The sequence below is a fragment of the Macaca nemestrina genome, chromosome 15 (genome assembly GCF_043159975.1).
Source record: "Macaca nemestrina isolate mMacNem1 chromosome 15, mMacNem.hap1, whole genome shotgun sequence".
NCBI classification, from domain to species: Eukaryota; Metazoa; Chordata; class Mammalia; order Primates; family Cercopithecidae; genus Macaca; species Macaca nemestrina.
The window spans coordinates 6,640,916-6,666,530 of record NC_092139.1 but is presented as its reverse complement, the minus strand read 5'-3'; the positions used below and the strand labels follow the sequence as shown (position 1 = coordinate 6,666,530).

At 48.9% G+C, this 25,615-nt stretch overlaps 1 protein-coding gene and 1 long non-coding RNA gene across 2 annotated transcripts; both read right to left on the bottom strand.

Annotated features, from left to right (window-relative positions):
- Positions 1-888: 888 nt before the first annotated feature.
- LOC112424723 (large ribosomal subunit protein eL39-like) lies at positions 889-1,156 on the bottom strand. The gene has a single exon (XM_071080904.1). It carries the CDS (start codon positions 1,131-1,133, stop codon positions 978-980), a length of 156 nt encoding a protein of 51 aa, XP_070937005.1. The 5' UTR covers positions 1,134-1,156; the 3' UTR covers positions 889-977.
- Positions 1,157-9,654: 8,498 nt separating this feature from the next.
- On the bottom strand, positions 9,655-25,567 carry LOC139358805 (uncharacterized). Its single transcript, XR_011614302.1, has 5 exons — positions 23,536-25,567; positions 22,387-22,453; positions 21,260-21,351; positions 19,792-19,899; positions 9,655-9,759 (listed from the first exon to the last, which is right to left on the bottom strand). It is a non-coding gene; the product is annotated as an uncharacterized lncRNA (long non-coding RNA).
- Positions 25,568-25,615: the final 48 nt, after the last annotated feature.

Genomic DNA, 25,615 nt, shown 5'->3' with positions numbered 1-25,615 from the left:
TGATATAATTTTTGCATAGACGTGTGGTAAGGTAATAAAGTGCTGTGCTAAAAGCAACCAGGGATGAAAGAAGTAGGCTGCACTGACAAGGTGGTCAAGGAAGGCCTCCTTAGGGAGATGATATTTGAACAGAGCTCTGCATAAGACGTAGCCAGATGTGGGAAAATCTGGGCAAGGGGAGGGTAGAACCTTCTAGGAAGAGAGAATAAGACATGCAAAGGCCCTGAAGCAAGTTCCAGTGCTTTCAGTTGAGGATTCAGGGTCAAGTGATTTATTGAAGCTGTGTTGTCAGGAGTTACCAGGAGCAATGGCAGCAACAGAGAAAAGAGGGAGAGCCATCCTGAGGAGTGATTCCAAGTGAAATCCCAGCATAGCCTGGACCCTCAGGGAGCTCTGGGACATAAATTACAACCTAGAGTTTGTTCTGTCTCGAGGTAAAGGAGCTGGATGTTTGTAGTCATACATCAGTCAGTCATTGGCTATGGGACAGAGTTGAAAACAGAGTTTGAGGCAAGTGAAGCAACTACAACCTATGGATCTGGGCATCAGATATATGACAGCTGTGCAGATAGAGGCCCCAGTGCATGCAGTGATGTCTCCTTAGTTGAGGGATAGGCAGTAGGCCATCTGAGGTCTACCAGGTAGTAGATGTTATGTGGTTGAGAGTGGAGATCTATAAGAGGTTGAACAGTACTGGAGATGTAGTTCTGGGCCTCACCGAAGTGGAGAAATCTTATTAACATCTCGTTAACACACTTGGCATCCAGCTGAGAGATCATGTCACTCTTTTTTTTTTTTTTAAATGGAAGGCCTCACGTATTTATTACTGAACCCAGCCAACCAACGCATTCACAATAGATTCAGAGAGGAAAACACGTCAAACTCTCCAGATAGTGGTGACATTTTCAGTTTGATATGGTAATGTGATCGTGACCTTCAGACAGCACAAATATGTGTGCCATCTCATGTGCAATTCCTTATAGACCCAGCTTGGTTCTTCTCCAACGTCTCCTTTTGGAGTTGTACCTGATTTTATTTCCAGTTTTCATCCGAATCCACTGGGGAATGGGACAATTTTGCTTTTGTTTCTTGGCCAGGAATTGCTTAATCCTGAAAGTCTTGTGAGAAGACATGGTGAGAAGCAGAGGCAAGAACACACCACCACGGCGGAGAAACGAAAAGAGGGTGGAGGTGGAGGGGAAGGAGGAGGGGGAGGAGGAAGGAGGAGGGGGAGGGGGAAGGGGGGAGGGGGGGAGGGGAAGGGGATGAGGAGGGGAGGGGGAGGGGGAGGGGGGAGGGGAAGGGGATGAGGAGGGGAGGGGGAGGGGGAGGGGGAAGGGGGGGAGGGGAAGGGGATGAGGAGGGGAGGGGGAGGGGGAGGGGGAAGGGGATGAGGAGGGGAGGGGGAGGGGGGAGGGGCTCGGACATGGCCGGCTGCAGGTCCCGAGCCCTGCCCCGCTGGGAGGCAGCTGAGGCCCGGCGAGAACTCGAGCACAGTGCCCTCCCACCAGCACCCTCTGCAGCTGCTGGCCCGGGTGCTAAGCCCCTCACTGCCCTGGGGCAGTGGTGGTGGCCGGCCGCTCTGTGCGCGGGGCCCGCCGAGCCCACTACCGCACCCGCCGGAACTCCCGCTGGCCCGCAGAGCGCCCGCACACAGCCCTGGTTGTCCCCCACGCCTCTCCCTCCACATCTCCCCGTGAGCAGAGGGAGGCGGCTCGGGCCTCGGCCAGCCCAGACAGGGGCTCCCACAGTGCCGTGGCGGGCTGAAGGGCTCCTCAAACACTGCCAGAGTGGTTGCCGAGGCCCAGGAGGCGCCGAGAGCGAGGGCTGCTAGCACATTGTAACCTCTCAGTAAGGTGAGTCAAAATGTTCATGGAATATATGGCAGGCCCAGCTGAAATTATAGGAGAATCGGGGTTGGGACTACTATCAGCCCTACTTTGCAAAGGTGAAAATGAATACAAAGAGTGATTAAGTCATACACCAAGACCCCACAGCTGATAAATGCTAGAGCTGAGTTTAAACTCAATCTGTCTGGCATTTAAGCTCTCAGACATACCCCCACACCGCCTCCTAAGATGCACCATACACAGTCATTGTCTCACAGGTATACATGGCATGCTCAGACCTCTGCATATACATCCAAGGCCACCGTGTTCACACACACACAGATGTTTCACTGCATGTGCACTGCCATTTTTTTTTTTTTTTTGAGACAGAGTCTTGCTCTGTCTCGCAGGCTGGAGTGTACTGGTGCAATCTCAGGTCACTGCAACCTCCACCTCCCAGGTTCAAGAGATTCTCCTGCCTCAGCTTCCTGAGTAGCTGGGATTACAGGTGCCTGCCACCACGTCCAGCTAATTTTTGTATTTTTAGTGGAGATGGGGTTTTGCCATATTGGCCAGGCTGGTCTTTAGCTCCTGACCTCAGGTGATCTGCCCGCCTTGGCCTCCCAAAGTGCTGGGATAATAGGTGTGCGCCACCGCACCAGCCTGCCACACTGTTTCTACAGACACACATTCGTGTACACACACACAAAGCCAGGGGCATGTGCATGTCCATATTCAAGTCATGCATGAAAATAACAAAAGCATATTAATTAGGGAACCATTCCAGCTTTTTTCTGGCTCTGAAGACAATGTAATTGGGCTTGCCACAGGTGGAAGATGGGAGCTACTCTGCCCGCAGGCAGAAGGCCTCCCCACTCCCTCTTCCTCCCGGCTTGATGTGGTTAGCTAATCACTGCCAAGGATGTTATTCACTTCCCTCGGGGCGGCCCCTCACACAGACCTCTTCTTTGTCTCGCTTACCCCTGGAAATCTGCCCACTCCACTCTCAGCCTCACATGTGCTTTCCTGAGATCTCCAGCTCTGTCAGCAGCACAATGGGGATGAAATTCATTATTCTAAACTCTCGAGTCTCAGCCACGCTCTGGCAGCTGGACGGGTGGGGAGGGAAATGCCTTATTGCTGGCTTCATTGTTCACAGAGCTTGGTCATGGCCTCAGAGGTGTAGCCTCTTTTTTCCTGTTGGTTCCACCAAAAAAGGAGCCTCCGCGGGCAGTCCATGTGAGATGGACAAGTGATTGCTCCCAAATTTCCAAAACCCTCCTTTTTCCAATTCTTTGTGAGCTATAGCATGAAGATGGGGATTTTGTCAAGCATTTATTCAATGAACATATCTGAGCATCTACTGTGTAGCAGTCACTGGGGTTCTAGCAGGGTCCATTTATGTTCTTTCATTCCCAGTACCAAGCCCAGTGCTTGGCATATGGTAGGTGCTTAATTTACATTTGTTGGATGGATGGATGGATTGATGACAGACAGATGAATGTATGAATGTGCAGATGGATGGATGGATGGGTAGGTGGGGAGGTGGGTGGATGGATGTGTGGAATAAGCTCTACACAGAAGGGTGTAGGCTTATAAAGAAGATATAGTTGCCATCTCAAAGGTGTCCATTCTCTAGGAAGACTTTGCTTATGCCACCCTAGTTACACAAGCGGTAGAAGCAAGGGATGGGGGTAGGAAGAGAGAGTTAGGGAGGGGGGTGTCACATCTGGCTGGGGCATTTCAGGCAGAACATTGGGGGAAACCCTTCCCAACCACTTCAAGCCCAGTAGGAGGAGCAGTGCCCATCCCGACACTTCATGAAAATAACCAGCCCAAGCGGCCTTATTAGGGGTGACCACAGGGCCTCAGGGGCCCCTGGGGTGGGAATTGTCATCATCTGGTTAGGCCAAGGTGCCCTCAGAACAGCAGTCCTTCAAGGTGTCCACCGAGGCTGTGGGTCCACTGTGCTTTAGCAAGTCACGGCAGGTGGACACACTTCAGAGTGCCCACTTCATCAGGCCACCCCACTGCAGCATCCTCAGCCCACTGGGCTTCAGCCTCCACACGCCGCCTTTCAGCTCATGCACCCTTCTTCCATGTGTGCCCCTCCTTCCCCACCCGCACCCATCCTCAGCAGGGGCACACCAAATCAGGTGCTGTCAGTGCCTAGACCTGCCCAAACCAGATCCAGTTCCAGGCCACCCTGGACACAGAAAGCCGGGCCAGATCCACTGCCTTGAAATCCAGTCTGATTTTTAGTAACAGGAACACCGAGGCAGGTGGGTGCCTCCAGGGTCCCCGAGTGTCCCGGTAGAATGGTTGGAGACCGAGTGTCCCCATACATGGACGGCACAGCCACATTCAGCTGAGGATTGGAACCTGCTCAAAATGTTTGTTTCCTGTTTAATCGGTGGGAGTAAAAAGTCATGGATTCCAACCAAAATACGTTCCACTCCTTCAGCCCTGGTTTGTCAAAATTGCTTCTCTCCGAAGCTCAAATCTCAGGGTTGTGGGAGCCTGTGGGTGACTGGCAGGCTGATAGCCCACAATACCGGGTCCGAATCACCCCATTGGCCTCCACCTGCCAACCTTGGAAAGAAATTCAGGGTAAGGACAAGTGAGTCTAAAAATGCAGCTCTTTCTCCCAATCCCTCTCAAAACTCAAGTTTTGACTTCTGAGCTGTGAATAAGGATCTCATTCAGCCAAAGTTCCTAAAGGTTTTTTGCTGCACCCACAGGGGATCGTGTGCCGGCTTAGAAGTTGCCATGGAACTTCAGCAGCCAACCACGAGGAAGGGAGGGGGAGCTGCCGCCCACGCAGAGGCCCCCACTTCTGGCTGGGGGCCTGCCTGGCCCTCCTCAGCCCTCTCCAGCGCTCTCCTCTCATCTGGCCCATTTCAGGCCTGTGCCACCAGCTGCAGACAGCCTGGCCTCCCGGGGTCCCACTCACCACTCACTCACCTCCATCTCAGAACAGCCCGTCTTGGCGCCACCCCACTTTGTCCCCTGCTCCCATGTTGCCTCCATGACCACATCTTTCCTTTCCTACAACACACAGAGCGCTGCTAGGGCAGGGACTAAGATCTTTCTCCTCTCCCATTGGGGGTAACTGACAAATGTACCTTGGATTTCTAAGCCGATTCCCTGAGGGCTTGTGTCGCCTGTATAAATCTGCAGCCAAAATGCCAGTGCCCCCAAACTGTCAGTTTCTTTTTTTTTTTTTTTTTTTTTTCTTTAAAGCAAACTAATCTCCCTCTGAGCTCCTGTCTTCGGGAAATCAGACTGCCACCCTTGTCAGAAGTGTCCTGGGATCGGCAGGAGTAAGGAGCCAGGAAAGCTGGCATCTGAGGTGCAGTTCAACCAGCTAGCTGTGGGTCCTCAGGCAAGTCAGTTCACCTCTCTGAGCCTGAGTGTATAAAGTGGGAATTGGTGTGCAAGTATATACACACATGCCCGAGATAATGGGTTACAGTGCTTTGTAGTTTGAGGCAGAGGGTAAGTATGAACTATTGTGCTAATAATTGCAACAGAAAACTGAAGAGTATTTCCACATTTCTGCTTTGGGTTGTGTCTCCTCTGTATTCCCTCCCCCTCCATACGTTTTCTTCTGAAGGTCAGTTCCATGATCAGTTACCAGAAGTGGCTGGCTGCAGGAGCTGTAATGCCAGCTAAGAAGTGGCTGGCCTACGGCTCTGAGTGACGGCTTCACAAACCTCACCGCATTCCATTCTGTAACAGTCTCTGAGCTGTGAGCCAGGGCTCTCACCATCCCCATTTCACAGCTGAGCATATTGAGGTTCAGAAGGATGAAAGGACGCGCTCAGGATGCGCCACTGCTAAGCCGCAGATGAAATCGACACTCAGGTCCAGGAAGCGGGAGGGAGGAGCCGCACAGAAAGAAACATAAGCTGCCTTCAGGTTCAAAGCACAATTGTTTTGTTTTTGTTTTTAGACCTTCTGCGAAATGAGCAAAACTCATCCAGAACAATGTCCACAGGCCCCTGATGGCTTCCCAGGCCTCATTGAAGCAGGGAAGGGTGTGCATCTCAGTCCACTTCCCCTGAGAATCCAAATTCCTCACTGTTTCTTTCCTTTCTTTTTTCTTTGTCTTTACTTATTCCAAATATGTTCAAAATGGAACTATAAAATACCATTATTTTATCCAAATAAGTAATTTTTTAAATTCCATCTTAGAAGAGCTTCTAAACATTTCCAAAGGCCTTTCAAACTTTCTCCCTGTAAGGCTTTGTACCAGGCAACCAAATCCTTCCGGACTTGTTGAATGCAGACAGTGAGAGAGCCAGTGAGTGGATGCTGGCGTTGTCTCTTCGCTTCCTCCTTCCTCCTCCCCGCACTGGCCCCCACCAATCTGTCTGGTGGATGCTGAGTGATCATTTTGCGGATGGCTTTGAACTTGGCTTCTCGAGGGGAAGCTGGTATGAGAAAATGAGAATCTCATTCAGATGGGCTTGCAGTTTTTCTTCCCCTAGCGAATTCTTGTCTTATTTCCATCCCCCTTGATTCCTTTGCAAAAAACTGCAGCCGTCTTTTCTCCCTTCTTTGCCTTAGTTGAATTAACTTAATTAGGGCACTTGCTTTTGACAATGCTGGGAGATTTTTAGATACTGAACTGTCCTCAGGAGACCACAGGAAGGCTGACGCACTGTCTGCAATTATCAGGCTAATCACTCAGAACACACTCGTTTGTTTTATGTATTTATATCTTGGGATATAAACCTTCGTTTCCATTTTTCTTTCATTCTGCTGTGTGTGCCAGGCAGAGTGAGGCACTGTGGGCAAGAGAAGAGCCCTGCCCTTATGGAGAGCAGCTGGCCAGACAGACCTTAAACACATGATAACACACAGAAACATGTAATTACAGGGAGTGAAGAATGCAACAAAGAAATAATACTTTGAAATATTGCCCTCTCTTTCTGGAGTTATTTGGAATACAGCCAATCAGAGCATAGCTCTAAGACCAAGAGTAAGTGATGCCTTTTGAAATATTCTGTTTGAAATCAGAGCCCTTCCCCACTGCAGTCAATTGCGGGCACAAATATTCCTTTTGTTCACAGACCGCATCCTGTGTTCCCCAAGGCCCCACCCTGAGCTGATCCCAGGATGACCTAGAAGAGGCATGTTTTACTGAAATCGTTTCTAAAACTTGCACTAAAGCTACACTACCTGAACACACGGTAAGGACACACATTTTCAAGTTTCTCTTTGGGTCACAGGTGTGCTGCTTTCTACATCAGTTTGTCAGGGAGACAAATCTTTTAGTGTCGGGAAGAAAAGCAGCAAGATGAAAAGGAAAAAAAAAAAGATATTTCAAGATCAGATTCTTCATCCTACTTTTCTGACTTGCCAGAAACTAACGACATTTTTCCTAGCAGTGACTGGCAACCACTCCGAAAGCTTCACCAAATTATTACTCCTTCCTTTATTTTTTTGAAAAAACAGGCAAGTGTATTTAGTTGTCATTGGTTACAACCAAATTTCTCTAAATATTTCAGTGCATCTCAAAATACTATATTGATAAGTTCAAGTCATAAAAAACTGCATTGGGAGTTTTGGAAAATTTAGTGGTAGGATTATGCATGTTTTTCTTCCATGTGAGTTCTCCTCTGAAGGCATGTTTATTTAAAGAAAAATTGTGGTATTTGGAAGATTGAAGACTGACTTCTAAACTGTGCTGACTTCAAAAAGACCGACTTGCGGCCAGGCACAGTGGCTCATGCCTGTAATCCCAGCACCTTGGGAGGCTGAGGAGGGAGGATTGCTTGAGCCCAGGAGTTCAAGACCAGCCTGGGTAATACAGCAAGAAAAATTTTAAATTAACTGAGTATGGTGGGTCACTCCTGTAGTCCCAGCTACTTGGAAGGCTGAGACAGGAGAATGGCTTGAGCCAGGGAGGTTGAGGCTGCAGTCAGCTATGATCATGCCCCTGTACTCCAGACTGGGTAGCAGAGTGAGACCCCATCTCAAAAAAAAAGAAGACCTGCTTTTTTCTCCTTCTATGCAGTGCCATCGAATTAGCTGTTCTTGGAAGGGAGGGCACATCCCAAACTGGGGGTCACAAGGTGATTTGGGAGGTACATGTGGCATCAAAACCACAGATACACACACTGACAGAGCCATTCATTTTTAGTCCTTTGCTTGGCCCAGGAGAGTCCCCAGTGGGGACTAGTCAGTTTTCAGCACCTCCACAGTGCTGCCACCACCCTTTTTAATAGAGAGAGTGTGTAGCTACGGCATCAAACTGGAATTTCATAACATCAGCTTTCATTGTTTTTATGACCATTGCCTTCCACATAGGTCGAATGGCACTGGTTTTTCACTGATGGTCATGACTTGACGCTTCCTTTTGAAAATAACTGTATGTTTTCAAAAGTGCGTAAATGTAAAAGAAAGGATTAAGTAAATAATGGCACAGATATGGCAGGTGAGATGCAAATGGCAGGTTTGGGGAAAAGGGCAATCAATAAAAATAAAAGTCAGCTTGGCTCTCCCGCTCTCCCAACGCTGCAGCTCAGAGGAAAACTAAAATTAATTCCTTTTGCAGCATGATGGAGAAAAAAGCATCCAGAAGGAAATTCATCAAACCATTAAAAGTGATCTCCCCCGGGGAAGGGGCTTGCAGTCAGGGGGAACACATTCACGTTTCGCTTTAAACACATCTGGATTATTTGAATTTTTGTATTGCATAGAAGTTAACCCTTTGTCTGACATCTTGGTTATAAATGTTGTTCTTGGAATGCCTTTTGTTTATTGCCTTTGTGATCTCTTGGGCAGGCAAAACTTCTCAACTTCATAAAATAAAAAAAAAAAAAGAAAATCCATCTTTTCTTTATAGCGTCTGGGTTTCTAGTCTCAGAGAGGAAGGCCCCTAGATTGGCCCCTAGATTGTAACTACAGTATCACACATTTCTTGCAATACTATTATGGTTATTGTGTTACTTGTAAGTATTTAATTCTTCTAGAATTGATTTCTGTATCCATGGACCATTGGTTCCATTTTCATGTTCTCCCATTTGTCTTGAACATCAGCTCTCTCCATATATACCTTCTGAGTTCTAAGGGCAATTACATATCACTTCCTGCTTCACTAATCTAGTTGCCTGTCATGACACCAATACTGACTTGGTTACAGGACCTTTAGAGCCTGTACTAATACCTGGATAGGTAAATCCTCCATCACCCTTCTTATTTTTCACATTTCCTAGCTATTCTGAAGGCATCTCTTCTTCCATATGAACTCAAAGATTACATTTTTGAGTATGCATTATCTCAATAATTTAAAAAAAATAAAATATTTTATTATTAAAAAGGGGGCCGGGTGTGGTGGCTCATGCTTGTAACCCCAGCACTTTGGGAGGCCGAGGCGGATGGATCTCTTGAAGTCAGGAGTTCGAGACCAGCCTGGCCAACATGGCGAAACTCTGTCTCTACTAAAAATACAAAAATTAGCTGGACATGGTGGCGAGCACCTGTAATTCCAGCTACTCAGGAGGCTGAGGCAAGAGAATCGCTTGAACCTGGGAGGTGGAGGTTGCAGTGAGCCGAGATCGCGCCACTGCACTCCAGCCTGGGTGACAAGAGCAAAACTCCATCTCAAAAAAAAAAAAAAAAGTTGGGGGAGGCGACACCACCAGATACTGGTGAGGACAGGAGCAGCGAGAGCTCTCACTCATGGTTGATGGGAATGCAAAATGGTGCAGCCACTTTGGAAGACAGTTTCACAGCTTCTTGCAAAGCTACACATATTCTTTCCATACCACACAGCAATGGTGCTCCCTGATACTTACCCAGAGGATTTGTTTAGAGCAGCTTTCATCATAATTGCCAAAACTTAGAATTCACCAAGATGTCCTCGGGTTGGTGAATGGATGAACTGTAGTGCGTCCAGGCACTGGAGTATTATTCAGTACTAAGAAAGGAATGAGCTATCAAGATAGGAAAAGCTGTGGAGGAAACTGACGGCATATTACTAAGTGAAAGAAGTCAGTCTGAAAAGCACACGCACTGTATGATTCCAGCTCTATGACCACAGTAAGGAGGCACAAAGAGAAGAAAGAAAAGATGCTCAAAAGACACAAACACACACAACTAGGCAGGCGAGTGTCCAGCTGTGGTGGGGGATGTTGATAGTGGGGGAGGCTGTGCCTTCGTGCAGGCAGGGGTTATGGAAAATCCCTGTGCCTTCTACTCAGTGTGTCTGTGAACTTGAAACTGCTCTTAAAAAAATAAGGTCTTTTTTTTTTTTTAAGGGAGGGAGGGATCTTTTAAATTATCTCTTTCTTTTATATCAAAAGCTAAGCTATGCCAGCATGTGAAACAGAAAGTGGCTGAGGGTACATCTGTCACTTGGACCTCTTCTGCTCACAACCTCCCTGAACTGGTGGCCAGGGAAGGCAGTGGGAGGGGAGGACCAAGTCTCAAACTCCAGAAGCCCCGCCTCCCTGAGGCCAGCTCCTCTGCCAAGCCCCCTCAGGTAAGCCAGCAGGGAGGCGGTGGGGGGCTCTATAGAGTGAGCACTTCTCAGCCAGTTTCCTGGCTAGGAGCCCAGCAATTCTTGCTAGAACCCTGTGGATGTGGTGCCAGTTTGAATAAGAGTCAGCTCTGGCTGATTCCTGCAGACAAAGTGAGGTGGAGCTCTCTCTCTGAGGGCTCTACGGCGCACAGGACTGCAGGTGGGAAATCGCTCTCAGGAAGGACAGAGGGAGGAAAATGTTGACAGTACAGATAAAAGGGGTCAAGTTCATGGGACTTTGACCATGTCCCAGGCATTGTGCTGTGCCTGCGCTCCTGTCATCCCCCCATTCTACAGACAGCTATTCAGAGAGATTAATTCTTTCACCCATGACCACCCAGCTTACGGGGGCACTTGGAGCTCACCTGTCCGCTCCAACCCCTTATCACTGCTCAGTGCAAGAGTAAGGCAGTACACCGCCGGCCCCACCCTGGAGGAAAATACTCGGCTGTGAATCTGCACCTCTCCCATGTGGATATTTACAAACAAAAGAACTCAGTGCTTCCAGCCATGAGTGTTGCAAATACATACACAAAAATGACTGAGCATGATTCATCATTTGAGAAGCAAAGGGGATAATGCTGCATTAACTATGAGAGTTTGCATCTTCCAGCAGACAAAACAAAAAATGACAGACACTCTTTCTAAGTGTTTTTGCATCCAACCCAGTTCCGCCCAACTCTTTGCCATTGTTTAAAAGATGTTGAAGCTTCCAAGTGCACAGCTCAGGAAAGTTTTCAGCCTGTCCCATCCTGTGTGTTGCAGCGCAAAGTCCTCGTCCAGAGAAGACAATGGCGAGAAACAAATCCAACATCCTGGGCTGCTTTTCCTTTCCCCACTTTTTAAAAGTTTGGTGTCCAAGTCGCTTGACAAACCCAGACCCTAGCAATGATATTTTGTGCAGAATTCTGGGATCAAAATATAATTTCAAAAATAATATATTTTCTGACATCCCCCACGAAAAAAATTACTGGTTTCTTCCCCCTAAAAGGATTTAGATGGAATAACATCTGTGCTGAGAATATTGTGAATATGTTCAACTGACAGGCAGTCTCTAAGGCACTCCACTCATTAATGTGCTGTGCATAAAATTAAAACTTGAAATATATTTTTAAATCCATTTTGAATCATTTAAGCAATTCTCCTGCAAAGAAACTATTGTGCTGAAATAATATATTTGGAGCAAGGAATATGAAAGCTATTAAAATGTCTTAGACCCCCCCTGCCTTTCATGGGAGAGGAAGAAGGGGGGAAATGCTCTCTCTGATTTGAAACAGGCTCTGCATAAAATATACCCACCCCACCTCACCACCTCCCAAAAGAAAACTCTACTCTGAAGTAGCACTAAGAGTTTGACTTAAATCCACAGGAGCCAAGGAACAGGAAGTTGGGTCTTTATATTTCTGCTGCTTCTACTGAGCATGGCTGAGCTGGGGAGAAGCTCAGTGAGGGCTGTGAGGGCCCAGATGTGGTGGGCACCTTCCCTGGGTCTGCAGCACTCACAGCTGTGAGCAAGAAACCCTAAAAGAGGGAGGAAGGGAAGACAAAGATTCAAGGATAGGGTCTTGTTTTGCTCCTGCCTTGTCCTGATTTCTGCAAACACTTTCAACACTCAGGACGCCAGTCAACTCGTGGGTTCTTTGGAGCCCGCTGGCATGTGTGTGTGCTGGGAACAGCAGCCTGACACTTCCCCAACAACCCCCATTCTCTCACTCATTGTCTCATTCATCTGTCTGTCAAATATTTGCTGAGTGCCAACCAAGAGCCATCACTGTCCTGGACTCTGAGAGTTCCGTGTTGTGAAAACTCAGCTGTGAAAACCCGCTAGGACGGCACACTGTCAGAAGAGGACAGGGTGGCACAGAAGTGGGGTGAGCGTCTGGCCTGGTCTGGGAAGGCTTCCTGGAGGAAGTGACAGCAGAGTTGTATTCTAAGGGAAGAAGAAGAAACGGAGAGTGTATGCCAGGCATAGGGGTGGCAAGTGCAAAGGCGCTGAGGTGGGAGTTTGCCTGAAGTGTTTCCTAGATGGGAACGAGGCCAGTGTGGCAGGAGCACAGATTGTGAGGAGGGGCTGAGAGAGTGGAAGGGAGAGGCAAGGTAAATGGGTCAGCCCAGGCAGGGCCTGTGTCCACCGTGAGAAACTCCACCTTACCCTAAGAGCAAACATATTGCCCTCAGCAAGCACAGGCAGCTCACGACTGTCCAGCCCTCCCTGCCGGGTGGAGGGCAGTGGAAGGGGTTGTGCAGCCATGCAGGGCCGGGTGGAAGCTGAGCAGGTTGGGGAGGGGGTATGAACTCTCTACTTCCCACCCCAGTGCCTGTGACCATGGTTCCCTCTGCCAGGGCCACCATCCTCCTAGTCGCCATCCTTTGTGTCTCAGATACAGCAGCACGTCCCCTTGACTACTCAGCTGTGCCAGGATAGGGTACATCCTCAAGGAAGCTGTGGGCCCCTCCTTCAATGTCCATGTGGAACTGGACACCACCATCCACCCCACAGGCCAGGAGCCCCTGGAGTCTCAGGGTAGGGCATATGTACCACCATTCCCTCATCACCCCCTGTACCCCTTGGGGCCCACCACCCACTGGGGCTGGCAGAAAGAAAGATTCATAACAATGGGACAATGCTAACTTGCTTGCTGCTGTACATGCACGAGTGACACTCACAAATATTTGTGAATGAATGCATGAATAAATGAAAGGATGAATGAATGAATTTTACTGTGAACTGAACTGGACAAAGCACAGAATTGTGCACCTTTAAAGCTTCCAGAACTGATGACAGCGAGGGTGTCTGACACTTCTCTGGTTAGGAAGCTGAGGTTCTAGGAGGCTGCCAAGTTGCCAGAGCCACCTGTGATCACCTGACCATACCTGCAACCACAAACACCGAGTGTTCCCTCTCCGTGGCCCAATTCCTCATGCACCTGCTATCACCATCCTCCAATCTCCAGCACCTCCCACGGGGTCTTGTCCTCCATCATCCCCACTCCCCTGCCACTAAGACCCTGAAACTCACTGTCACCACTAGCAGCCCATTGAGAAAGAGATTCAGTCACAGCCCAGGAGGGTGCCCAGAAATTCACCGAGAGGTTGCAACAATGTGATCTGGTAGAAGAGCAAAGAGTGGGAGAGATGGGAGGTGCCCTCCTGGGCCAGTGAGGCAACTGGCCAGGGTGGGTGCCTTTATACTTTAGAGACAGGCTGCCTGTCTCACCAGACCTGGGGTGAACTCTTTATTTCACTAATTTTAAAACACACATTATTTCACAATTTAACTTCTCTGAGATTGAGATGCAACTCATGAATGATTGACGGATATTGGGTTTAAAGGCCCGAGTGATGACAGACACCTGGATAGCCTGGGAGGTTCACTTTCTCCCTCTTTTGCGAGGTTAGCAAGGAGGTAGCTCCACAAGACTGAGTTGTCTCCAGGGAGAACAGACTGACACCAGCTGCTGGGCACGAGGCCGCTGCTCTACAAGGTCACTAAGAGTGGATTAGACATCCCTTGGCCTCCATCCCTATGCATGGGTAGAACATTACAGAGCAGGATCCTCTGCCTGAGCCCTTTCTGAGGTGCTCCGCATCCAGCTGTGCCCAGCCCTGCACACCTCCCATGCAGCTGCAAGAGCCTAGGGATCTTGTGTGCCTGGCTACTTCTCCACCAAGTCTTCCTGCAGCAAAGTCAACTTTAAGTGTACTGATATGCAAGCCCCCTTTCCATGCCATGGTATTTTTATGGTACATAAGGCAATAGTATCTAATAACCAAAGACATTTTAGATTTCATTATAGGCAGTGATCAGCTGTCCTGGGCCAGTAGCACAGCCATCTTGGGCCTCAGTTTCCTCATCTGCTTTATGGGATAATGTCCACCTTGGATTCATTTTAAAACTCCAGAATATTGCAGGTGCACGATGCTGGCACACAGTAAGTGCCCAACCAATATTGACGATCCTGGATGAAGAACCCTTGGCTCTACTTTAACTTGGGCTGCAGCAACTAAAATTTGCAATCCTGTATAGAAAAGGCCAATGCTTTTTTCTAGTCTTTCCCAGACTAGAATTTTTTTCTGAAATCCCTGTATCCTGGGGAAGCTCTACAGAGAAATAATGTCTGCCATTTTACAAGTAAAATGAATTGCATAAGAGAGCCCAGTGAAAATTGAGATGCTTTCTGCACCAGGCTGGGCAGGTTCCTAGGAAGAGTCGCAACGTTCCAGGCAGATATTTCTGGGAAGATCCCCAAGGCAGGTGAAATCTCACAGGCCTGCTTAATTTCCCCTTGGAAATTAAAGTGGTGCTAGCATTGTGATAATCCCCAAACATCTTCCTACCCAGCATTTCTAAAATCTCCCCAAACCTGTTGAGCAAACAGTCATGCATTTCTCCCCTAACATCTCTATCTTTCAATCTTTCTCTCCTTCCTGTTTCCAATATTTGTACCTTCAGGGAAGACCCATTCATGAAACAGAACCCGTGCACTTCACACACATGAGGCTTGGTGGGGATGTGGCCCTCTCTGCTCGAGAAGATGCTACCACCCTCCCATAGCACAGGTTGGTCTCTGTCCTAAGACATTTCATGCACCGAGTCGCTGGCTCCTCCCTGAGCCCTGAAGTGGGTACCATTATCATGCCCATGTTATGGGGAAAGCCAAGGTTGAAAGAGGCTAGGGGGCTGGCCTGAGTGCTCGCAGCCAGGGACTGGCAGGGCTAGGGTGTGGAGCCAGGTTCATGAGGCTGAAGGACCCCCCAGTGGAGCCATCAAACCACATTCAGCCCCTCCTCCACACTGCACCCTCAGCTCCTGGGGGAGGTCAGAGCGTATTGAGCCAGGACCGTTCCAGTCTCAGAGTTTGTCTAACCATTCACAGGCTGGTCACATCCCTCCCAGAGCCTGTTACGCTGAGCATTTGGTTTGTGTGTTTTGTTTGAGGTCTCCTGCCTCAAGGAAGATTTCCTGGATTTAGAAACCTGGACCAGGGGCACCTTCTCACTGTGCCCATGAGATTCTGTCCAGGCACTCAGCAGTCTGTAGTGTGAGTGTTAGTATCCATGTGTGTGCCCCTGAATTGGTTTGCTAGGGCTGCCCTAACAAATTAACACAAACTGGATGGCTCAACACAATTAGCATTGTGATAATCCCCAAACATCTTCCTACCCAGCATTTCTTCCCTCACATTCCTGGGGCTGGAAGTACAAAATCCAGGCATCAGCAGGGCTATGCTCCCTCCATAGGCTCCAGTGGAGGATCCTTCCCAGCCTCTTCCAGCATCTGGGGGTTGCCAGCAATCCTTGGCTTGTGGCAGACTCACTCCAATCTCTGCTTCCATCTGTACATAGCCTTCTTCCCTGTGTGCTTGTGTCTCTGTGTCTGCACATGGTCTCCTCATAAAGACGTGTTACTGGGTTAGGACCCTGATAATCCAGTACGACCTCATTTTAATTTAGCTAATTACATCAGCAAAGATCCTATTTCCAAATAAGATCACACTCACAAGTTCCAGGCGGGAGGAGTTGGGGGAGGGAGCGCCATTCAACCCAGTCCGCCCACTTAAAATTGCCTTTTGAGAGCAGAGCCGGTGCTGATTGATCTATGTTGGCTGTCACCAAGTGTTTGATAAATAATTGGATGCATGCGTGCATTGGGCTTAGAAGTGCTGATTCTTACTAGCAAATGTCACAAGACTCTAAACCTGCCCAGCCTGTGAGTGCCTTTAACACCAAGAGAGAATCTTTGCTCCCCTCTTAGGTCTCTTTTTAAGCTGGCAGCAGAAATATCCACCCCCACTCCGGGACTGCTGTGAGTGTTGAATATAACGTGCAAGGGTTCTCAACAGGTTTGGGGAAGAATTTTAGAAATGTTGGGTAGGAAGATGTTTGGGGATTATCACAATGCTAGCACCACTTGGTGTGCAAGGGAAAAGGCTTTCCGACAACATACAAGTCAGTCAGGACCCCAAAGCAAAGTCCCCACCCCAAGGACTTGGGAATAACCCACTGGATGTGCCTGTCAGTGAAAATCCTGCTTCAAATTATCTAAGCCTGGAACCACCTTCCCTTTCACATATAAGTACAAGGTCTTCTCACACATAAAAATACACAGTGTTTCCTGTGCCACTTTATTTGGCTTTAGTTTCTCTGAAATAAAACTGCTGGATGCATTCAGTGAAAACCAAGAGTTGTTTCACAAAATCACATCACCAACAGCAATGTCACTGTGGTAGCTGAGTGGCCAATATGCTCTACTCTGAGTCAACGGCGTCTGGGGTGGCACAGTGTCAGGGTGGCACAGTCACGAGGTGGCACAGTCTGGGGATGGCACAGTCAGGGGAATCCCACCCACAGGCCTGGCCACCTGCCCACCCCCCTTGTCTCTTAATGTAGCAAAGCCTGGAGGATTCCATGCCCTTCATTCTATTTTCTTAGTTTATATTACTTCCCTCTTACTTCTCCTTGATTTCCTAGCTAGGGCATTATATTATCTCTGAATGTTATCACAGGACAATGAAGGGGATGATACAGAACATCTGTTCTAAAGCAGGAGTGCCAGCATGGCCAGGGCAGAGAGCCATCTGGACAATGAGTGACAACTGGCAGTCCCCGCCTGGTTCGGCCACAGGGCTCCCGCGGGGGCATCCTGTTTATTTGGGCATCCTGATGAGAGACCAGAGCCAGGAGCAGGGGGACCCAAGGGTCCTCTGAGCCCAGGTCCTTCACTGGGGCCAAAGCAGAACCAAGAAGGTGGAGCTGCCTTCCCTGAGCACACAGTCACATAGAGACAGGAGTGGGGCTCAGGCGGGGCTGCCCCTCCCTTCAAGCAGAGGCCTCAAGGACAACAGGGGACCCTGTGAACTCCAGGAACTCAAGGTCAGTCTTGAAGAGTGAGGACCATGTGGATGTAAAATGGGTTTTGGGAAGAACCAGCAAAGGGCCAGAGGCGGGCCGAGCCTCCCACACTGGATCGGGAGTGGGCTGGACGACTGAGCTGAATGGCCAGGTTGTCTCAGTGCCACCAAGGACAGCCCTGAGCCCAGGTTTCCACAGGCCCCCAGCACAGTGGACTCACCAACAAAACATCTTCTGCATTCAACTCAAAAGAAAAAGATATATATTTTCCTGTAAAACCTGTTCTGATTATGGCCAGCGTGATAAAGCCGATTGTCCCAGGAGATAAAAGCAAAATTGCACTGGGTCACCCTTTTTCCCTGAACAAGGAGCAGTGAACGCATCGTGCTGTGACAGGGTCTTAAATACGAGATAAAGTGGAAGTGACAGCTGAGTTAGAGGCAAACGAGAGTCAGATCATTGCGCATCTATAAATCAGGGAAACCCACCTCAGGTAGAGCCACGGATTTTAAAAGCCACTGCCTTAATCCAGTCCAAATGTTGTGCTGTCTGCCCCGATCTTCGGGAGGCTCCACTCATGGCATCCAGCCCCAGCCCCTGGTCCCACCTCAGAGCCACCCATGACATAGATTCCACCCCCTCACCCCCGGCCAACGTCCCCAGGCCTCCACACCCCAGCAACACAGGTTTGCCTGCTGCACCTTGGTTGTCTCTTCAGGAACCAACGTGCCTCACTCTGGATCCATGTGGCTGGAGTGGCCGCGGGGCCCCAGTCTGTCCGTCAGCTTCTGTCCTCTGACCATGGTGACCATGGTGGCACAAGACCCACAACAGTGCAGTCAGAGCAAACCCTGAGATGTGCAGAGGAGCAATGGGGAGGACAGCAAACTCCATCCAACTTGGAGACTGGAGCGGCCAGCAGCCACCCCAGAGGGACCTGCCTGAGATGGGCCAGTGCAGGGGAGCACAGAGTCAAGAAGACCTGGTTCTGATGGCATCCCTTGAACCCCTGGATGCAGCCTTACCTGAAGCTTCTGGACTCTTCAAACATGAGAGCTAAATGATTCCCTGTCTTCATGCAAAACTGATTTGAGCTGACTATCTAACCCTTTCAAGTAAGACAGTCCTGGCTGACACATTCTCCTCATTTGTCCCATACCCTCTGTATCTTTCTCTCCAACCCAAATGCTACTTCTCTGGCCTGGGCCTCATCACCACGCATCTAGACATCAGCAAACCCCCATCTAGGCCCCGACCTCCAGTGTTGCTTCCCAGCCCATTTTCCAGGCCAGAGGCACCTATATAGAACAGGTCACAGTGTGCCCCTCCCAGACCAAAGCCATTCAAAGGCACCCAGCTAGGACAAAGGCCCAGCTGATTAGCAGGACAAATGTAGGGTTCTTATATTCAACAGGGGGTCTTTGGGAGACTAGCAGCTGGCTTCCTTTCTTCTTGGAGGTTCCAAATTTCCTCTGATCCAGGAGGACTTGCAACTTCCTTGGGTGAGTCTAGGTAACCCCAAGAGCTTGGAGCTCTGGACCTCTCTTCTATCATGGACAGTGTCAAGGCATCACAAAAATTCATAAACCCAAGAATCTCAACTTGCTCACTCTCTTTTTCTCTCTCTCTCCCAATCACAGAGGGAAAAAAAACCCCACAGGTCAGCGAGGCTGACTGTAGATCACAGCCCCTCAAATCTGTACCTGCTGAAGTCCCCCCACATTCCCATCCCAGCACCCCCGCTAATCCTCTGCAATGATTAGACGGTCAGGAACTGGGAGCCATGGCAGCTGTGATTCTCATTAACTGTGTTTAAAAGACCTGGCACGTACGGAGCTGCTGTATAATCACAGTGCCAGCAAATCTCTGAAATAATAGATATTTCCAACTTAGCCTTCTGGATTTCATAGAGCCCCCAAGCTTTCATTTAAAATCCATTTTATATGAAGTTATCTGAAAATGAACAATAGGAGTCTCAAAGAGATGTCTCCCCAGACACGGGTGTGAAGGCTGCTGAAAGAGATCAATCCACAAATCCGTTTGCCTTTTAGATGAAACACACAGTGTCTCAGTGGGTCTCGTCTCCACGTCCGTGATAGGAAAAGAGCTCTCCTTGCCATGAAGATGGAGACCATGGTTCTTAACCACTCATGCCATTTCATGTCCTGGGTGAAGTGTCCATCCTCAGAATGGATAGAACAGCCTTCACTGGACAAAGCGGGTACCCACCAAGGGCCCACTATGTGCTGAGCACTCTCCAGGTGGTAGGGCCTGGAGTGAGACTTTGACCCCAGACCACCCACTCGGGGACAGCCTTGCCCATTGTTCACTCTGTGTTCTGACCTACACCACACAGGGAGCTAGGCACACAGTAGGCCCTTAACAAATACCCAAAAATTTTCATTTGAAATACCTTTCACTCAAGTCTCAGAGAGAGAGTGTGGGAAAACACAGAAAATAGCAATGCCATTCACTCTCTCTATAATCATTCAAATTGTTGAGACTGTTATTTGGGAAATGACACATTCCTGTCCACTATCCATCTAAGGGGCCTAGACGGATATATTCCAGGCATACCTGAAATTAGTCTTATTGATGACTAAGGGCATCTGGACCTTGGTTTCCATCTTTATAGCTCTGTGACCATGACCAAGTGGCTCAACTTCTCTGATTCCACATCCCCCTCTGCAAAATAAGAATGATCATAGTCTACGTCATTGGGCTATGATGGGGATGAAATGCAATGACGCTTGGGAATTACTTGTTATTGAAAGTGCTTAATAAATTTCAGCTATTACTTCTGCTACTGTGATCATCAGATTGACAGCTCAACCATGTACACAGGAGTACAAATTTCGCTAGTGCCACCCAGTTGAGTAAACGAATGAATGGATTTTGTAATTTTATGGAAAAGAACCTCCTTCCTCCCACTTCTACCCAATGATCCAGTTTTCTTTCCAAACCTTCTGTCTGACCCTCCATGGGCCACAGAGTCCTCCCCATTGCCATCCCAGTTAAGTAAAATGGTCTGGAATCCTAGAAAATTACTGCACTTAAATTCCCAGTCAAGTTCAGTATTTGTGACTGAAACCTACATCTAACCCTTCAGAGGCAAAAGCTCCATTCCCCGACTGTCCACATTTCCAGCCAGGCTCCTTCCCAGGCATGGAAACTTCAGGGCAGATGGAAAAGGGGTGCCCATTGCCAAAGCTCAGAATACCCTCTCCGCCTTCACCACTAATGGCACCTGAAGAGGGCTCCCGGGCATTTCCCACCTTCAATGGCCAGGACCACAGAGTGGGATTCACACTTGGAAATCTAAGTTGGTTCTTTTCCCCTGGCACCAGCTGACTATCTCTTCACACAGGGGTTGGGCTTTTCTCACCTCCTAAGAGCTGGCTTCAGAGATGTCAGGAGGAGGGAGCAGGATGAAATCCACCCTCAGCTTGGTGCGCAGCCTCTCACTGGGGCAGCATTGGATAATTAGGCCAAATAGAGGGCAGGCTTACGAGGGAACTTCCTGGGTGCAGCAGGAGGGGTGCAGCTTTGTTCTTCTTCAATAAGACCCAGAGAGTGATGCTAATTGTTACTTTAGGTGTGTGAAGTGGAGACTATTTGTGAAGCAGGAGGGGAGTTCGTGGGCTGTGACTAAAGAGGGCATAATGAGTGTGAAAAGAGAAGAAACTCTGGGTCCCTTAAGCTGAAGCTCAGTTAAGCCATCAAATACATTGCCTGCAAATTGGCACTTTCAGCTCCAGCCTCCATGCTTTTGTTGTGCAGTCGAGGTAATGATCACCCGTGCTGTGAGAAAGGCACGCAGGCTGGCGGAAACCACTCACGGCACAAAGCATTCTTTGGTTTAAAAAAAAAAAAATCATGAAATAAAAAAGAAAGCTGTTTAAGCTTAAAAACTAAAAAAGAAGCGGTTGGCTCCAGTTGTCGACATGTTTTATAAAGCAACAGCAAAATGAAAAAAATAAAAAATAAACTGTCCCAGAGAACTGAGAGAGGGCCAAAAATATTAATACATGGGAACATGGCGAACCTTCTGCAAGCTGTAAATATTTTCTTAGTTTCCCACGTGTAGTCAGCAAGTACGGCAGTTCTTTTTCTCTCTCCGCTCTTCCTGTTGGAAATCTATGTGGAATAACAATTTTGCCAGAAAAAAAAATATTAGGTTGAAGAAATTGTGTCTGCCAGGGGCTCATGAATTGGTTTCATATATCAGAGGGAGGGGGTTTCAACCCCCAGAGTGAGGAAAATGGAGAAGGTTATACAAAACAAAGAAAAAGACCACCAGAGCTTAAAACTGAAAATAGACTTTGATGTATGTGAATGTCTCAACTTGCTGAGCATGGGGCATGGACCAGTGAAGAAATTCACTGAGGGTGGGGTGGCACCAAAGGTTCAAGATGCCCAGCTCAATTTGAATTTCAGACAAGTGAGTGATTTCTTAGTAGAAGTATAGTACAGCCCCATGCAAACTCGAGTTTAACTGGGCATCTTGTATTTTTATTTGCTGAATCCGGCCCTACCGCCAAGTGGGAGACGTATTTCAGTGGTTGGAAGAGGGGCTCCCGGTGGTTCTGCTAACGAAGGATTAATAACGCACATCCTGATTGGACAGAGCGAGCTTGTGGCTCTGTTCATAGTTGGTTGAAACAAAGGAGTCTCAGGGGAGACCCAGAAGGTGGGCGTCTCAGGGTGTCTAGGTCTGTGTGTCAGCTGCAGTGACGTATGGCAGGTTCCAATATGGCCCCACCAGTGCTGCCATAAGGCAAAACTTTGCCTTTTACATAGACACCACCTCAGAAAAAGCTTGGCCTGCACTGCTTCCTCAACCCTCACTTACTGCCGAAATTGACAGTCATGCTTCAGCCTTGAAAGTCATCTCGGAAGATAAAGACATCTCCCCTAGTTACCAGAGCGAGGAAGACCCGGAAATGTCGGCTCCCCATCTTCCTCAGGAGTTCTGCCCCTAGGAAGGAAGGAAGAAGGGCTGCCCTCCAAGGCCAGGGTTCCTCACCGAGCCCGTTTTCCCTTCTGCAAAATAGTCACAAAGCCCTCTGCAAGGGGTTGCTGTGACCATCTGTATGAGGTCCTTCTCACATTGCTACAAAGAAATCCCTGAGACTGGGTAATTTATAAAGAAAAGAGGTTTCATTGGCTCACAGTTCTGCAGGCTGTACAAGAAGCACAACGCTGGCATCTGCTTGGCTTCTGGGGAGGCCTCAGGAAGCTGCAATCGAGGCAAAAGAAAAGGGGAGGTAGGTACATCACAGACCGGATCAGGAGCAAGGGCCGGGGGAGGGGCCACACACTTTTAAACATCCAGATCTCGCAAGAACTCACTCACAATAGCAATGACAGTACCCAGGGGATGGTGCTAAACCATTCATGAGAAATTCACCCCTATGATCCAATTACCTCCCATCAGGCCCCACCTCCAACACTGGGGATTAGAATTCAACATGAGATTTGCTGGGAACACAGATCCAGATCCTCTCACCATCAAATCAGAGCAGGCAGGGAAGTGCCCCGCAGGGGCTGGGGAACGCTGGTGCCCTGAGGGTGACCAGGACAGCCTCAGCCTCAGGGCAGAGCCCAGAGGAGCAGTCCCTGGTGAGTGCAGCTCTGTGTCCTCTCTCACCTCTTGAGAAAAAGGGAACCCAGCCTTTGCTGGGGACAGCCTCCAGCCACCAGTCATCCACAGCCTCTCCTTCAACACTGACATGCTCAAGAAGCAAACCCCACTTCCACCCAAAGCCACATTTCCATCTCCCCACATCTTCCCCCAAATCTTAGTGTCTTAGATTGAGGGACCTGCCTGTACCCTGGCGACAAATGTGGTAAACCAGGAGTGAAGCCCTCCATTGTTTGGGAGCCCTACTGTCAGGCTCCTGCAGAGCTCTCTGCCTTTGCTCCTCTCAGCCTCCGCAGATCCCTACAAGTGGGAGGTGTAGTCAGGATCCCCTTTTCCAGATGAGGAAATGGGGGTTCAGAGTTGTTAAGCAATGTGTACAAGGTCATTGAGATGGCACACGGCAAACCCGAGACCTGAGCTATGTTGGATCCCAAAACCTGGCCATTTATCCAGTACTCTACCCATTTCTAGTCCTGGACTCAGGCTACCCTGTGCAGATATTGCCAAGGAGAATGGAGAAGACCAGCAAACTCTTACTCATCCTTGAAAACCCAACTCATTCATCACCTCCTCTGTCCTCTTCTGTCTCATCTGGGGCTGGCTCTGAATCACATATACCCTACTACATTTCATATATAAGGCTGCGTTATCATTTAGTTGCATTCACATCTGCTTACCTGCTAGATCACACTCCTGGATCGCAGAGTGCTTGCTTCTCCATTTCTGCACCCATTTCATTTCTGTGGAACCCTCCAGCTGCACTGGCCTCGTTTGCATTCTTCAAACACCCCATGCTGGTTCTGCCTGGAGAACTATGCCCTGCACCACCCGCTCTGTGGGAAATTCTTCTGATCTTCCACACCAGATGTGTACCCACATGTCTCCTCCTCAGAGAAACCTTCCCTGACCGCCTGTTTAACACAGCCCCTGGCCTGTCCCTGCCCCCGCTGGCCTCATGCCCTGGTGCGACTCTCTTCCTAGCGCATCATGCCTCTCTCCCTGGCACCAGGTCACACGTGCATTTGCTTCCTGGCTTCATTATCTGTCTTCCCACTCGATGTGCCAGCTCCAGGGAAGCAGAGACCTTGCAGGTCTGACTCCCTCCTGGCACCAGACACATCAAAAGCTCTCAACACACATCCATAGGAGGAAGGAACCCTCAGTGTCTGGCGCTGTTAATGAATTTAGTCTTAATTAATCATCTTAACAGAAATGTCTCAAAACCTCCCAAGGAGGAAAGCAGAATTTGTTCTTACTACATAATGGATCATTCTTCCTAGCCATCCACTTATTTCCTCCCAGAATATCTTCCCCTCTGTTGTAAGATTGGTGACCTTGGAGAATAGTCCAGGAAGAAAACCCCAGCTTCCTGCCTAGAGATCTGTCCACCCTCTTGCTAGCCCACTAGCTTGCAGTTGGCTCAGCCGTGGGTCTGGGATGTTATATATTCATTAATTAATCAATTCAGCTCCAATGCCAGCCTCTGCTTGCCCACTCACTAATCCAGCTGAGGGACAGTTGGGACCACCCCAATACTGGGCGTAGGCCAGGCATTTCCAACAACCAAGAAAAGCAACATGTGCTATGAGGGAAAACACACCAGCTGAGCCCCCCTCTAAACACCGCACAAAAGTACAAATCTGTTGATAAGGGAAGAGGCCATGGAGATGAACCAGGGAGAGTCTCAGATACCTAAGTGGTGGATACACACACTGGCGTCCTCCCAGACCAGTGCCCTGGTAATTATCTAGGAGGTAACATGTAGCTCAACTGAATCATGCTTCCTCCTCTCTCAGTTCCCCAAGGCAGGCTCTGGATATCTGCTCATCTCACGGCTGCTAAGCCAGAAAAATGTCCCCCTACCTCGTGTAGATGATTCCCCTTGCTGTTGTCTCAGAGCCATTTTCCAGCTCTAGGTCCACAACAATGGGGTATGGCGGAAACCTAGGGGGTCAATGAGTCAATCAACAAATACTGGCTGAGCACCCCAACGATAGAGTGATTACTGCTTATAGGCAGGGAGAAAGAGTGTGGGGTGGTGGAGTCCGGAGGTAACATTATCCGTGAATTTCATTTAGGGATTGTTACAAAGAGTGGACGCCAACTAAAATGCATATTTTCTCCAAACACATGTGCTGTAATATTTATAGCCGCACTTTTGTGGTGGCCAAAAACTCAATGCAACATCCATTAGCAAATACTGTTCAGGAGCAGAAATGAACGCTAGGGCCACTCACAGCAATGGGGATGCTCTGTCAATCATGACATTGGGCAAAGGCAGCCAGGCACAAAGGAGAACATCTGGATGTTTCCACGCACACAAAGTTCAAATCATGGCAAAGCTAATCTTTGCAGAGGGAAATCAATGAGAGCCAGGGAGGACGATGACTCTGGGGGCCGCTGGGTGAGGCTGGCAATGATTTGTTTTCTAATCTCCAGGTGGTGTTTACAGGCGAGCCTTCTCTTTGACATACTTAATTAAGCTCTGTACACTTGAAAGTTTGTCCACTTCTAGGTGTGCATACTTCCACTGCGGATTTAAATTTTCAAAGAAGGTTAGGGTGTTAGGTCTGAAGGTTTCCCCGAGGTTTTCCGCAGAGGAGCAAACGGGCTGAGAGGTGGACGAAGGGCCCAAACGTGAGCAAAGGATGGCAGCAAGCCCGCACCCAAGCGAGGCAGCGAAAGCACAGCGACCCCACCCTCGCCAGGTGCTGCGCCATCTCCGCCTCCGAGTCCTGCGTTGCCTGGCAACCGGTC